The sequence below is a fragment of the Bubalus bubalis genome, chromosome 11 (assembly GCF_019923935.1).
Source record: "Bubalus bubalis isolate 160015118507 breed Murrah chromosome 11, NDDB_SH_1, whole genome shotgun sequence".
Classification (NCBI taxonomy): domain Eukaryota; kingdom Metazoa; phylum Chordata; class Mammalia; order Artiodactyla; family Bovidae; genus Bubalus; species Bubalus bubalis.
Window position 1 is genome coordinate 82,274,657 of NC_059167.1, and position 14,965 is coordinate 82,289,621.

General features: G+C 48.0%; 1 protein-coding gene and 1 long non-coding RNA gene across 3 annotated transcripts in view; one reads left to right on the forward strand and one right to left on the reverse strand.

Moving 5' to 3' along the window:
• Positions 1 to 1,129: 1,129 nt before the first annotated feature.
• Positions 1,130 to 4,579, reverse strand: SDR39U1 (short chain dehydrogenase/reductase family 39U member 1). Of its 2 annotated transcripts, XM_006061437.3 has the most exons (6): positions 4,452 to 4,579; positions 4,027 to 4,133; positions 3,855 to 3,937; positions 3,337 to 3,458; positions 2,149 to 2,292; positions 1,130 to 1,872 (listed from the first exon to the last, which is right to left on the reverse strand). In XM_006061437.3, the coding sequence occupies exons 1-6, from the start codon at positions 4,465 to 4,467 to the stop codon at positions 1,460 to 1,462; spliced, it is 885 nt and encodes a 294-aa protein (XP_006061499.1). In that variant the 5' UTR covers positions 4,468 to 4,579; the 3' UTR covers positions 1,130 to 1,459. The 2 variants fall into 2 exon arrangements, with proteins under 2 accessions (XP_006061499.1, XP_045018055.1); XM_045162120.1 differs by lacking the exons at positions 3,337 to 3,458; positions 3,855 to 3,937; positions 4,027 to 4,133; positions 4,452 to 4,579 and adding an exon at positions 2,370 to 2,775.
• Positions 4,206 to 14,965, forward strand: part of LOC123328174 — a 30,572-nt gene continuing 19,812 nt past the window's right edge. The window contains exon 1 of the long non-coding RNA XR_006542957.2: positions 4,206 to 5,311. This is a non-coding gene — a long non-coding RNA (uncharacterized LOC123328174). The remainder of the gene's footprint in view (positions 5,312 to 14,965) is intronic.

The following is a 14,965-nucleotide window of genomic DNA, read 5'->3' on the forward strand; positions in this document are numbered from 1 at the left end:
TCATCTATAGACAGTACTAGTCAGTCCTTCCTTTAGTGCAGTCCTAAATATGCTTCTGTTACTTCTACCTTTGAGGCCAGTCATTCCCTCAGGAACAGTACAGAGCCAGGCAACTTCCTAGAGTCCAAGACCAGGTAAAGAAGTAGGACAGGTGCCTCTGGGTTCAGTGCTGTCTGAGCCCTGCAGCAAGTCCCTAGACAAGGCCCTCTTTTTAGGCTCTGACTTTCGCTGCCTGAGTGATAGAGGGAGCTGAAATCACCTGAGACCCTCATACCAGCAACTAGCATGTGGAGGTGATGATGGAGGAGGCCCTTGGGTCCCCGTGGTGCCACCCCTGCCCATGGCTGAGGCACACCCCACTGAGCAGGGCTGGGGGCAGTCGTACTGGGGAGAGACTAGTTGGGGCTGTGACAGTGATTCAAAGATAACCCACAGTCCCCTCAGAAGAAAAGAAATTGGTTAACATGGTCTGAATTGGGAGCTGAGGGAATTACTTCTAGTCAAACTATGGCAGAAATCAGGGTTGATAGAGGGAGATGGTCCTCGATGAATACTTGGGACTTTTTTCCCCCGAAATGTTCAAGTTTAGTTTTTGACAGGTTCCTTGTACTTTTCACTTTCAGTGCTGGTGGATATGCAGTGGGCTTGAGGTAACATCTGCCCTTTTGTGCTAGGGACTCTGGTTGAAGTGGCCTGAGATGAGAGGCAGGTCCTTAGCTACCGACAGTCCTAAGCTTTGCACAGCTTTGTCCTGCTGCAGCTTGATGAACGGGCCAGTGTGTGATTGTTTATCAGTTCACTGCTGCCCAGTGACCAGAGGCTGTCCTAGACTCTGGCCTGTTTTTACCTCTGCTGGTACCCTAACAGCATTGTGTGAACAAGTAAGTATGCAGGGTGACCACACAGCCCACCGGAAATGGATCACTGTTCCTCTTGTCTTCTCGCCTCTGCCTTTGTTATAACCTTGTGCCTCAAATTTGTTGCCAGCTCTTTTGGCAGTCAAGGGACAAAGAAGGGAGATGTTGCCCGTTACCATTTTCAAAACTCCACGTAAAGGAAAGGGTCATCTCGGATGACATTCCTTGAAATAAATTTCAGGAGAATCTAGAACAAAGAGATGAGCTGAAGCTAGTCAATTAATTTGTTTTTATTGCCTAAACTGCAAAACATTCTCTGAATACCAAGGAGAAATGGGGCAGGAACAGGACACACAAGGAGACCAAACTGAGATATATATCTATGAGGAGTTGAAGAAGGTCCCAACTTGATGTGACTGTAACCCTGAAATAGCGGAAACCTCTCAGTTAAATAAGATGGAGCAGTGGGACAGTGAGCAAGAAAGGGGGCTTAAGAACCAGATGGTTTTCAGTCTCTAGAGGAGAACCCGAGCTTATGCAGGCTCTCACCGGCAAGCCCCTGCTGAGGAACAGGCCTCAGGCCCTGCCTTGAGCCTCCCTGTTTAGGCTATGACTTCCTTCAAGGCAGCCCCCAGCTCTGGGAAAGAATACTGGTAGCCAGCAGCCAGTGTCCGCCGTGGGACCACCTTCTGGCCCTCCAGCAGCATGACGGCACGTTCTCGTCCAAAGACAGCTTGTACCACAGCACTGGGGAGAGGGATGAAGGCTGGGCGGCCCAGGGCTGTGCCCAAGGCCCGGGCAAACTCAGCATTGGTAGTGGAGGAGGCAGGAGCCACTCCGTTCAGGATCCCCTGGACATGGCTTGTTTCAAGGGCATGGGCCAGGATTCCCACCAGGTCTCTGATGTGAATCCAGGGGAAGAACTGGTGGCCTGATCCAATGGGGCCCCCCAGGCCCAGGCGGAAAGGCAACAGCATATGACCAATGGCACCGCCTCCACGACCCAGCACAACCCCTAGAGCAGGCAAGAAGGATGGTACAGGGAGGTCCCTCAACCTCCAGGCACCCCCACTGTTCCTCTCCACTTTCCCTTCATCACTCTTTACCTATACTGACTCTGCTCTGTGGCAGGTGAGGGCTGTGGCTCTCTTTGGGCTGTCCTGTCCACCCTCCTGCAGGTCAGCCAGAAGTGGTGGCATCTCCTGTGAGCTCAGCTTCCCTTATCCCCACCCCCTCCTGGTCCAGAGAAGACATTCCAACTCTGTCTGATACCCAGACCCCTTGTTCTCACCGGAGCGCACCACCACTTGGCGTGTAGAATCTCCAGGAAGCCTGGCTGCAGCTTCCCATTTGGTTACGAGGTTGGAAAAAAAGTCGAAATCCCCGCCTGGGCTGTCCTCATCGTACTCCGCAGTCAGGCTGGGCTGGTAGTAAGCTGCCGGAGGAATAGCACTGGTTTGCCCTGGGTGTCCTTTGTCCCATCTGGCCCTTTGCAGTCAAGGCTCCCCTTACCTCGCCCTCCTTGGCACCTTGGGAATCTCTCCATGGGTAGTCAGAGCCGTGGATATTTTCCCCTACAACTTCTCCATGAGCTGACCCGTTCCTGCCTTGGAGTCATTCTTATCTTTCATTAGAGGGCTAAGCTGAGACTGCTCGAGTGCAGAAGCTAAGAACAGACTTTGGTGCCAGGCTGCCTGAGTTTTAATCTCAGCTCCAAAATTATTTGTCACTTTAGGCAAATTACATAACCTCTCTGCAGAATTTTTACATCTTTAAAATAGGAATAATACCTATCACATCGATTTCTTGTGAGGATTATATGGAATATGTGCAAAGCACTTAGAATAGTGACTAGTGTATATGTATGTGTAGTGTATATAGTGTGTGCGTGTGTGTGTGTGTAGATATATATATCTACCCTGGTGGCTCACTGGTAAAGAATCTGCCTGTAATGCAAGAGACGTGGGTTCAATCCCTGGATCGGGAAGATGCCCTGGAGAAGGAAATGGCCACTCCAGTATTCTTGCCTGGAGAATCCCATGGATAGAGGAACCTGGGAGGCTACAGTCTGTGGGGTTACAAAGAGTGGGACACAACTAAGCAACTAAACGTGTGTGTATGTATGTGTGTGTGTGTATATATATATATATATATATATATATATATATAAAATTTGGTCCCAAAGGCAAAATACAAAAACTGACAATTCTGTTCCTAAAGCTCTGTGCTATGAGAAATAAGGGGCCTGGGAGTAGGTGGGGCTTTCTCAGGCACTGGGAGCAGTGCCACTCCTCTCACTTTCTCTGAGGTCCCCATTTCTCAGGGAAAGTACACAAAAGTCAGGAGAAATGTGCGTGGAATGAGGGCCTAGGTAGTTCCTGTGCCTGGAAAAGACCACCACTCTGGAGCCTGAGCTACCCCTCACTGTACTCCCTCCTTTCCCTGGCTAGTCTAAAGGCTGGTGACGTGCGGGGCATACCTACACCTGTGACTAAGACCCAGGCCTGGGGGGGTTGTGGGGCCTTGGCTATGGCTCTAGCCAGCGTTTGGGTGGTCTCCAGGCGGCTGCTGAGAACTTCTTTTTGAAAGGCTGCATTCCACCTGCAGGAGAAACATGCGTGCATGCATGCTCAGTCATAGGAGTAACACAGAGGGGAATAAAATACCACTAAATATACACACATACCCTTCCTTCCCTCTTTCCCTGGAGCCCATCTATATCCACGCCTAGTAAAGCCCTTATTGCGGCTTAGAGAAACGGCCCACCTCTCCTGTAGAGGGAAAAGGCACAGGTACTTGGGGGCATCCTGAATGGGGAGTAAGGTCCACTGACTGGGAAGAAGGGTAAGTGAGTGTGGAGGAGAGAGGGTGAGGGAACGAGAAGTTCGGAATATGGGTTGAGTTCTCCATCTGCCAGCCCCAATCTCCACAGCTCACAGGTTCCCATCAGAATCGGCCCTCTGCTCTGAAGAATGTCAGCTTCAGGGCCCGGCTGACCTGCGGAGAGGGTTGAGGATGTTCTCTCCCGCCAGGTTGACTGCAGCATCGCAGCGGGGCAACCCCGAAGTCGTAAGATCATCCTGTGGGAGAAAGCACACAGTGGCCTTGAGGCCTCGCTCAGCGCCACCCAACTAAGCCTTCTTTCCATGCCTCCAGAATACGGACATACCCACGTGATCCGATCTGGCCCTGGCTTTCGGGAGATTAACGTCACTTCGTGGCCCCTGGCCTTCAGCAGCTGTGTTAGGGCTGTCCCAATGAAGCCCGTCCCGCCACCTGATCAGAAAATACGAGGTGTTTATCCGCCCGGGGGGGGGGCGTTCCGTCCTCGCATGTGGCCCCCTTCTCTGGTGCCCTCCCATCTGACTTCAGCCTTCTCCCCTCCTTCTTGCTCCCTCCCCGCGATGCGTGCAGGGTGAAACACAGGGTTTAGGGAGATTCGGCCCCTAGGGCCTGGAGGCAAAGGCCAAGTAGCCTGTGCACGAGACGGTACCCTCTCTCAGAAACAGTCTCCTAAGCCCTCAATTTCTGGCTGTATCTTCTTTTTATAAACCTGCCCCCTCCCGCGCCCACCCCCTTGTGGCCCTCCCTCACCCACAAGAACCCGCATCGCGACCACGACCTAACGCGCCTGCGCAAGATTTAGAGTGTGTCTTCTCTAGGAGGCCGCTATAGCCTTTTGCGCATGCGTTTTTCCGGGAGGCGCGCTTCAGTTGTGGGGCGGGCCTGATTGAGGCTGGGAGTGGCCGTGCCTGGCGACCCGGAAGAATTCGTAGAGAAGGAGGTATTTTTCATTGCAAGGCGTGGCTGGGACCAGGCAAAGAGGCGGGGCCGGGGAGTAGACTGAGGGGACAAGCCAAAGACGAGAGGAGGTGGAGGAGGGAAGATTTTAGCGTAGAAAAAACCTTTGACCTAAAGCCCGAAGCTACTCAAACCGCCGAATTCTGGATGTCTGTTCGGTTAGATGGATCAGTAGTCCAAGAGAATCTGTCCAGAGGTAGAATGGATTTCTTTCTACCCAGCCTATTATTTTACCTTTTCTTCTGCCTGTTCCAGCTCCTTGCTGTCGGCATTTAAACGTCCTCAAGTTCTCGTCTACTTAAAATAATCCTTCTCCTGCACTGTTCTTCCTCTGCTAATGTCTTTATAATCAAACTTCTTTAAAGAGTGGGGTCCGTTTTCTACTTCTACTTCGCATCCGCTGGCTTTGCCTTTATCATTCTCTGCCTCTCTCGCCAAGATCACCAATTTCCAATGTGTCAGCAAAACTAATGCCTGGTTTTCGTTTTTCTTGACCTCTGCATCGCTGGACACTTGCTGACTCGTCCCTCCCTCTTTTGCTTATCTTTGTTCAGTCTCTGTTGCTTGCTCTACCTCCATGTCTTAAAATGTTGATATTCCTCGAAGCTGGGTCCTAGGATCTTCATCTCTTCCCATTCTGCGTTTTCTCCCAGGTATGTATCTCGGGGAACTCAGTTACCAATTTTTAAAAATAAGACTTCCCAAATCACCTGCGAACCATAGGAGAGCCTGAGAGCTACTGAGTTCTATAAAAACTTCCCATTAGATATCTCTTCTTGGATATCTAAAACTATGTTGACTTTCAGTTCAGTTCAGTTCAGTTCAGTCCCTCAATTCAATTCAGTCGCTCAGTCTTGTCCAACTCTTTGCGACCCCATGAACCGCAGCACGCCAGGCCTCCCTGTCCATCACCAACTCCCGGAGTCCACCTAAACCCATGTCCATTGAGTTGGTGATGCCATCCAACCATCTCATCCTCTGTCGTCCCGTTCTCCTCCTGCCCGCAATCTTTCCCAGCATCAGGGTCTTTTCCAGTGAGTCAGCTGGTGGCCAAAGTATTTGGAGTTCCAATATCAGGTGGCCAAAGTATTGGAGTTTCAGCTTCAACATCAGTCCTTCCAATGAACACCCAGGACTGATCTCCTTTAGGAAGGACTGGTTGGATCTCCTTGCAGTCCAAGGGACTCTCAAGAGTCTTCTCCAATACCACAGTTCAAAAGCATCAATTCTTCTGTGCTCAGCTGTCTTTATAGTCCAACTCTCACATCCATACATGACCACTGGAAAAACCATAGCCTTAACTAGACGGACCTTTGTTGACAAAGTAATGTCTCTGCTTTTCATGTCCGATTCTTTGCAACCCCATGGACTGCAGCCCTGCTGCTGCTGCTGCTAAGTCGCTTCAGTCGTGTCCGACTCTGTGCGACCCCATAGACGGCAGCCCATCAGGCTCCGCTGTCCCTGGGATTCTCCAGGCAAGAACACTGGAGTGGGTTGCCATTTCCTTCTCCAGTGCATGAAAGGGAAAAGTGAAAGTGAAGTCGCTCAGTTGTGTCTGACTCTTAGCAACCCCATGGACTGCAGCCTACCAGGCTCCTCTATCCATGGGATTTTCCAGGCAAGAGTACTGGAGTGGGGTGTCATTGCCTTCTCCGGACTGCAGCCCTAACCATCACCAACTCCTGGAGTCGACTCAAACTCATGTCCATTGAGTTGATGATGCCACCCAACCATCTCATCCTCTGTCGTCCCCTTCTCCTGCCCTCAATCTTTCCCAGCATCAGGGTCTTTTCAAATGAGTTAGCTCTTCGCATCAGGTGGCCAAACTATTGGAGTTTCAGCTTCGACATCAGTCCTTCCAATGAACACCCAGGACTGATTTCCTTTAGGATGGACTGGTTGGATCTCCTTGCAGTGCTAGGGACTCTCAAGAATCTTCTCCAAAACCACAGTTCAAAAGCATCAATTCTTCAGTGCTCAGCTTTCTTTATAGTCCAACTCTCACGTCCATACATGACTACTGGTAAAACCATAGCCTTGACTAGATGGACCTTTAAGTTAACCTTAAGTTAAATAAGCAGGGTGACAATATATAGCCTTGACTTACTCCTTTTCCTATTTGGAACCAGTCTGTTGTTCCATGTCCAGTTCTAACTGTTGCTTCCTGACCTGCATACAGATTTCTCAAGAAGCAGGTCAGGTGGTCTGGTATTCCCATTTCTTGAAGAATTTTCCACAGATTGTTGTGATCCACACAGTCTAAGGCTTTGGCATAGTCAATAAAGCAGAAATAGATGTTTTTCTGGAACTCTCTTGCTTTTTCGATGATCCATCAGATGTTGGCAATTTGATCTCTGGTTCCTCTGCCCTTTGTAAAACCAGCTTGAACATCTGGAAGTTCATGGTTCACGTACTGCTGAAGCCTGGCTTGGAGAATTTTGTGCATTACTTTACTAGCGTGTGAGATGAATGCATTTGTGTGTTAGTTTGAGCATTCTTTGGCATTGCTTTTCTTAGGGATTGGAATGAAAACTGACCTCTTCCAGTCCTGTGACCACTGCTGAGTTTTCCAAATTTGCTGGCATATTGAGTGCAGCACTTTCACGGCATCATCTTTCAGGATTTGAAATAGCTCAACTGGAATTCCATCACCTCCACTAGCTTTGTTTGTAGTGATGCTTCCTAAGGCCCACTTGACTTCACATTCCAGGATGTCTGGCTGTAGGTGAGTGATCACACCATCGTGATTATCTGGGTCGTGAAGCTCTTTTTTGTACAGTTCTGTGTATTCTTGCCACATCTTTTTAATATCTTCTGCTTGTGTTAAGTCCGTACAGTTTCTGTCCTTTATTGAGCTCATCTTTGCATGAAATGTTCCCTTGGTATCTCTAATTTTCTTGAAGAGATCTGTTGACTTTACTTACTAAATATCTTCTAGATCCATCTATTTCTATCTGTGCCACCATTACTCACCTTCAAGTTATTAATATTATCCTCTTTGATCCATTTTCTGCAATAGTTTCTTTAATAGATCTCTGTTTTTGCATGTTTTTTTCCTTTCCAAACTGTTCCACACACTGAAAAGCTGAGTGAGTTTTTAAAAATATGTGGGAGGAACACTGTGCGGCATAAATTTCCGTTACAGAGTTCCTGAATGTGTGGATAGACTTGAACTCATCTTCACTTTAATGCATTGTTGAGTTAGCTAGAAAATAAATCTCTAGAGACCAAAAACAAAGTGTGTTTTGGGACTGAGGCTACCTTGTGGGTTGCCAGACTATCTTTGTAACCCAAAGGCTTGGTTGCCAGACAGTGCCTGGGAAGGGGCAAGGGTGAGGAGCTGTGGGGAGAAGCGGAGGAGTGTTTGGTAATCAGGTACCTTTAGACCACAGATTCAGAAGGGTGGAGGTCCATCAATAGCCTCATGGAGGTGAGGTGGGAATCTCTTCCAGAGCTTTATGCCCTTTGTAAGAGGAGATTTACATACAGAGTGGGACAGCACTCTGATCCCAGCTACCATTCCTCCCCTAGGAGGCTGATAGAGAGCAGGCTCTTAATGCCTTAAAGGTGTTTTTGTTTGGGGTTCTAGGGATTGGTGGGTCAGCTTCTCCTTCCTCTTCTTGTCAAAGCCTCTGCTTTGACAACTGATGTAGTTAGAGTAAACGGTTCGCAGATCAATGTGTCCATCTGACACATTGGCAGTTAAAACGTTCAAATCTGAGCCAGATAACAAGACATGAGAAATTTCCATCTGCACATCTGGGTGGAAGGGCAGGTGCAGCTGGTGCCCTTCAGGAAGACAGGGGTCCCTCCTGAGTCTGTTGTAATCATAAGGACTTCATTCATTGAAATGAAACTGTTTCCCTCACAGTTGCTTCCTGAAACAGCAGAAGGAGCTGAGCACAGTCCCTCTGGGTGGTCAGGCCATCACTGTGGGGCAGGACAGGAAGCCAGGACTCAGGGAGGTACCCTTCCTTTGGCAGGGACTAAAGGGATGGGGTGTTTGCTGGTGACTCCGCACCTTCCCCTGTGCAAGCTCTGTGTGAATGCCCTCTTCATTTTGTTTGGGCAACTTCTCTCAGGCTCTGGGATGTGACTTGTTAAATTCTATTCACATCATCACTTTTTTTTTTTAATCTGCACTTTCTCTCAGGCTCTTGGATGTGACTTGCTAAATGCTGTTCACACCATCATTTCACGTAGTTTCTGATTAAAATATGATAGAACCAATCAACCAAAATCCTTACATGGAGACCCAACAGATAGAGGACCCTAGAACCCCTCTGGTCTCCCTTTTTAACAGTCTCAGACCCCAGAGTTTGTGGTGATAGAAACAATGTCCTCTGAGCCTTAACCTCTGTGCAGATGCCAACTCTTCTCCCAGGGCCATACCTCCTCTTCTCTTCCCTCCATGAAGATTTCTAGATGCCACCCTCTCCAGCCAGACCACTATCCAGACATCTGTTCCCAGTGGGGCGTTACTCTGGAGTTGATACTTTCTCACCTCTGGCATCAGCCCCATGTCTTTCTGCTCTTGCTCTGAATCTACCATGAAGACCAAGTGCCCTTGAGATCTGTCTTTTTCTTTCCAGATGCTCCTGTGTGTTTGAGTACTGGAGTGTGTGTGTGTGTGTGTGTGTGTGTGTGTGAGGGATTGACCTTTGGTCAGGCTGAAGGGAAATGTTTAGCATGAGTAGCTCTTGTTGCACCACCAGAGGTCTCAGTAGCCCAGAAATTACACTTCCTAGCCATTCAAACGGAGAAAGCAATGGCACCCCACTCCAGTACTCTTGCCTGGAAAATCCCATGGACGGAGGAGCCTGGTAGGCTGCAGTCCATGGGGTCGCTAAGAGTCGGACAGGACTGAGCGACTTCAGTTTCACTTTTCCCTTTCATGCATTGGAGAAGGAAATGGCAACCCACTCCAGTGTTCTTGCCTGGAGAATCCCAGGGACGGGGGAGCCTGGTGGGCTGCCGTCTATGGGGTCGCACAGAGTCGGACACGACTGAAGCGACTTAGCAGCAGTAGCAGTAGCAGCCATTCATAGGAAGGGCTATGTTGTGATCTGAGCGCAGGCTGGAAAAGAATTTCCAGACACGAGGAAGAATGAGAAACGAATAGAGTTTATCAGAGTGGGACAGGACATTTGAAGAGCGCGCCCGGTCAAGGGAGAACTGAGCCTTTTAAGGGTTAATAGCAAATTTTTATACCTCAAAACAGAAAATTCCTGCTGCATTGGTGGCATTAGGTCATTGGTTAGGGTGCTATAGGGTGGATATTTTTATCTACTATGGAGTCAGGGAGCTGGCCAGTTAAGATTAGGGGCAACTCATGCTATGGGGCTTGGTCAGTTCTGGAAATGACCTTGGTATAGAGCTCCACATCTGTGACCTTGGTAGAGGGCTCCACAGGCTACAGGCTGCAGATTGTTTTCAGGGTTCTGGCTCTGGGCTGTGAACGGCCATCAGGAGACTTTTCCTGGTTTTGCTTCTCCCTGACCGATAGTACAGCAAATAGACAAAGGCAGGAAAAGCCAAGCCAGGTGAGAGATATGGTCCTCCTAGTTCATTGCTGGATCGTGAATCTTTTTATTTCTTTTGTGATTTACTAAATTTTGCTGGATGAAACACAAGCTGAAATCACGATTGCTGGGAGAAATATCAATAACCTCAGATATGCAGATGACACCATCCTTATGGCAGAAAGCAAAGAAGAACTAAAGAACCTCTTGATGAAGTGAAAGAGGAGAGTGAAAAAGTTGGCTTAAAGCTTAACATTCAGAAAACTAGGATCATGGCATCTGGTCCCATCACTTCATGGGAAATAGATGGGGAAACAATGGAAACAGTGGCAGACTTTATTTTGGGGGTCTCCAAAGTCACTGCAGAAGGTGACTGAAGCCATGAAATTAAAAGATGCTTGCTCCTTGGAAGGAAAGTTATGACCAACCTAGCCAGCATATTAAAAAGCAGAGACATTACTTTGCCAACAAAGGTCCGTCTAATCAAAGCTATGGTTTTTCCAGGATATGAGAGTTGGACTATAAGGAAAGCTGAGTGCCGAAGAACTGATGCTTTTGAACTGTGGTGTTGGAGAAGACTCTTGAGAGTCCCTTGGACTGCAAGGAGATCCAACCAGTCCATCCTAAAGGAAATCAGTCCTGGGTGTTCATTGGAAGGACTGATGCTGAAGCTGAAACTCCAATACTTTGGCCACCTGATGTGAACAACTAACTCATTTGAAAAGACCCTGATGCTGGGAAAGATTGAAGGCGGGAGAAGGGGACGACAGAGGATGAGATGGTTGGATGGCCTCACCAACTCAATGGACATGAGTTTGAGTAAGCTCCGGGAATTGGTGATGGACAAGGAAGCCTGGAGTGCTGCAGTCCATGGGGTCACAGAGTCGGACACTACTGAGTGACTGAACTGAACTGAACTGAACTGTTACATCATAGTGCCTAGCACACGTCATTCACCCATAAACATTATGTTTATAAGAAGAATAGTACTTTCAGCATTATTCAGTCTCTAAGTGCTTGGCACCACATAAGCAAAAGAAAGTGGAAATCCATTCTATTTAATTATTATTATCGGAGAAGGCAATGGCGACCCACTCCAGTACTCTTGCCTGGAAAATCCCATGGACGGGGGAGCCTGGTGGGCTGCAGTCCATGGGGTTGCTAAGAGTCGGACACAACTGAGCGACTTCACTTTCACTTTTCACTTTCATGCATCGGAGAAGGAAATGGCAACCCACTCCAGTGTTCTTGCCTGGAGAATCCCAGGGACAGAGGAGCCTGGTGGGCTGCCGTCTATGGGGTTGCACAGAGTCGGACACGACTGAAGCGACTTAACAGCAGTAGCAAAGCACTTAAAGCTTGACCACCATTGTTGTTGTTCAGTCACCCAGTCGTGTCTGACTCTTTGCGACCCCATGGATTTCAGCACACCAGGCCTCTCTGTCCCTTACCATCTCCCAGAGTTTGCCTAAGTTCATGTCCGTTGCATTGGTGATGCCATCCAGCCATCTCATCCTCTGATGCCCCCTTCGTGTTCTGCCCTCAATCTTTCGCAGCATCAGGGACTTTTCCAGTGAGTCAGCTGTTCGTATAAGATGACCAAAATACTTAAGTTTCAGCTTCAACATCAGTCCTTCCAAGGGGAGTATTCAGGGTTGATTTCCCTTAAGATTGACTGGTTTGATCTCCTTGCTGGCCAATGGACTCGGAGGCGTCTTCTCCAGCACCACAGTTCCTTCATGGGTCCTACTGCCCGCCCCCTCCCCCCCCCCGCCCCATGGTCCTAAATAAATAATCTTCAGGGCGATGGTCCTTAATTCTAGGCATCCCAAACCCGAGCAAAAACCCACCCCCTGCGGCCTGGCAGCCCCGCCCCTGCGGCCAGAGCCGCGCCTGCGCACTGCACGGCAGGTGTTCCGCGAGCTCAGTTACCAGCCGCCGAGCAAGCGCTTGAGCCCAGCCGGCCCGCTAGCTGTGTGCTTGGTCGCGTGCCATGCTCTCGCTGGGCACCACGGCCTCGTCCTCTCCCTCCGCCACTCTAGTCCGCACACCCCGGCAGGCAGCCCACTTTCTGTATTTAAAGATGCAGCATTCACGCCTCCCTCCGCAGGCGGCCTTTCATTGGTGTCCGGGCCAGAGTTGCCCGGCCGCCCAGGAAAGGAACATGGCGAAGTGAGAGCAAGTCCTGAGCCTCGGAGCGGAGCCGCAGCAAGAGCTCAAATCCTGAGGAAACGCCCCGCCTCTCCGCCCGGGCTGCTGGGTGGGTCACGAATTAAAAACGGAGGTTTGAAACCCTCTGTGGCAAATGAACAGCATAAGAGCGCTTATCTGATTTACTGGGACAAAACTCCAGAGTAAAGGACATGGATAGGCATATAGGAGTGTAGTGGCCTTGTATGTGAGGAAGGCGTAGATGATCTTGAAGTGAAAACTTACTAAATGTCTGGGAGGAAATAACATTCTTATGTGATTCTCAAAATCACACTTGCTTGTAATGTCTGCTGATTGTGTGATACAATATAGTCTTAGAAGTTACTTTAGAAGACATATCATTGCCAGATGAATAAAACTTTATGTATTCATTGGCTTGCTAGAACTATTTGGTATCCTTTTTAGGAACTCTGGAATGAGTGGGTGAGGTAGTGAGGGGCAAAGTATACTTTTACGATTCAGGATGGATGGAAGAGGGAAATGGGAATGTGAAAAAGCGGACCACTCTGTATTGTGGGCCCCCTAACCAGACCGGAGAGTGCAAAGTGAGATAAGAGAAGCTGTTAATTTAATACAGACTGGACTATTTGAGGAAACAAAGGATGGAAAATGCCTTTTTAGGGTGGAAATTGGAGGTGATGTTTTTACACAAGACTTTAGGTTTTAGAAATAGACTGCAATATAAACCATACCAGGTAATGGTGTTTACACTCAGTTAAGTTGGAGAAGGGAGGTAACTGAGATACAATAGGAAGATTTGTTAGTGAAAAGTTGAAAGATACAATATCAAAAGGCAACAACCCACAAGAACCCTACAAATTAAGAAATAAGTTTCTGGGTTACTGTTTTCAGGTACTTAAATTTTCCTTGGTGATTAACCAGCCTAGTCAAAAACGCTGCTATAGGTAAAAATACCCCTTTTAAAAATATGGTGAAATTGGCTGGTTGGGGAAAAAGAGAAGTCACTGAATAGTAAGAATTAGATGGTAACGAGAAATAAGGCAACCAAAAAACTTGGACTCAAAACCGACTTAACAAAAAACCCTCCTAAACCTTTAATTACAGTCTAACACTGCCATAACTCAATGTGAACACATCCATGTAACCACCCCAGTCAGAACGAGCACATCCACACCAACCCCCCCTACCCCCCTGCAGAAGGTCCCATATTCTCCAACCTCGGCCACTGTCTTGAATCCTGCCTCGTTGATCTTCACCAAAGGTAGCTGTCTATTTTGACTTTTAATACCATAGATTAGTTTTGTTAGTTTCTAAGTTTTATAGAGATGGACTGACAATAGGTCTTCTTTTAAATCTGCCTCTTTTCCTCCCCTCAACATTATGTTTTTGAGATTCGTCCAGGTTATTGTACATACCAGTGGTTAATTTTTATTGATAGTATCCCATGTGATATTCAGTTCAGTTCAGTTGCTCAGTCGTCTCTGACTCTTTTCGACCCCATGAATAGCAGCATACCAGGCCTCCTTGTCCATCACCAACTCCTGGAGTTCACCCAGACTCATGTCCATCGAGTCGGTGATGCCATCCAGCCATCTCATCCTCTGTCATCCCCTTCTCCTCCTGCCCCCAATCCCTCCCAGCATCAGAGTCTTCCAGTGAGTCAACTCTTCACATGAGGTGGCCAAAGTACTGGAGTTTCAGCTTTAGCATCATTCCTTCCAAAGAAATCCCAGGGCTGATCTCCTTCAGAATGGACTGGTTGGATCTCCTTGCAGTCCAAGGGACTCTCAAGAGTCTTCTCCAACACCACAGTTCAAAAGCATCAATTCTTTGGTGCTCAGCTTTCTTCACAGTCCAACTCTCACATCCATACATGACCACTGGAAAAAACCATAGCCTTGACTAGACGGACCTTTGTTGGCAAAGTAATGTCTCTGCTTTTGAATATGCTATCTAGGTTGGTCATAACTTTCCTTTCAAGGAGTAAGTGTCTTTTAATATCATGGCTGCAATCACCATCTGCAGTGATTTTGGAGCCCCCCAAAATAAAGTCTGACACTGTTTCCACTGTTTCCCCATCTATTTCCCATGAAGTGATGGGACCAGATGCCATGATCTTCGTTTTCTGAATGTTGAGGTTTAAGCCAACTTTTTCACTCTCCTCTTTCACTTTCATCAAGAGGCTTTTTTGTTCCTCTTCACTTTCTGCCATAAGGGTGGTGTCATCTGCATATCTGAGGTTATTGATATTTCTCCCGGCAATCTTGATTCCAGCTTGTGCTTCTTTCAACCCAGAGTTTCTCATGATGTACTCTGTATAGAAGTTAAATAAGCAGGGTAACAATATACAGCCTTGACGTACTCCTTTCCCTATTTGGAACCAGTCTGTTGTTCCATGTCCTGTTCTAACTGTTGCTTCCTGACCCGCATACAGGTTTCTCAAGAGGCAGGTCAGGTGGTCTGGTATTCCCATCTCTCTCAAAATTTTCCACAGTTTATTGTGATGCACACAGTCAAAGGCTTTGGCATAGTCAATAAAGCAGAAATAGATGTTTTTCTGGAACTCTCTTGCTTTTTCGATGATCCAGTGGATGTTGGCAATTTGATCTCTGG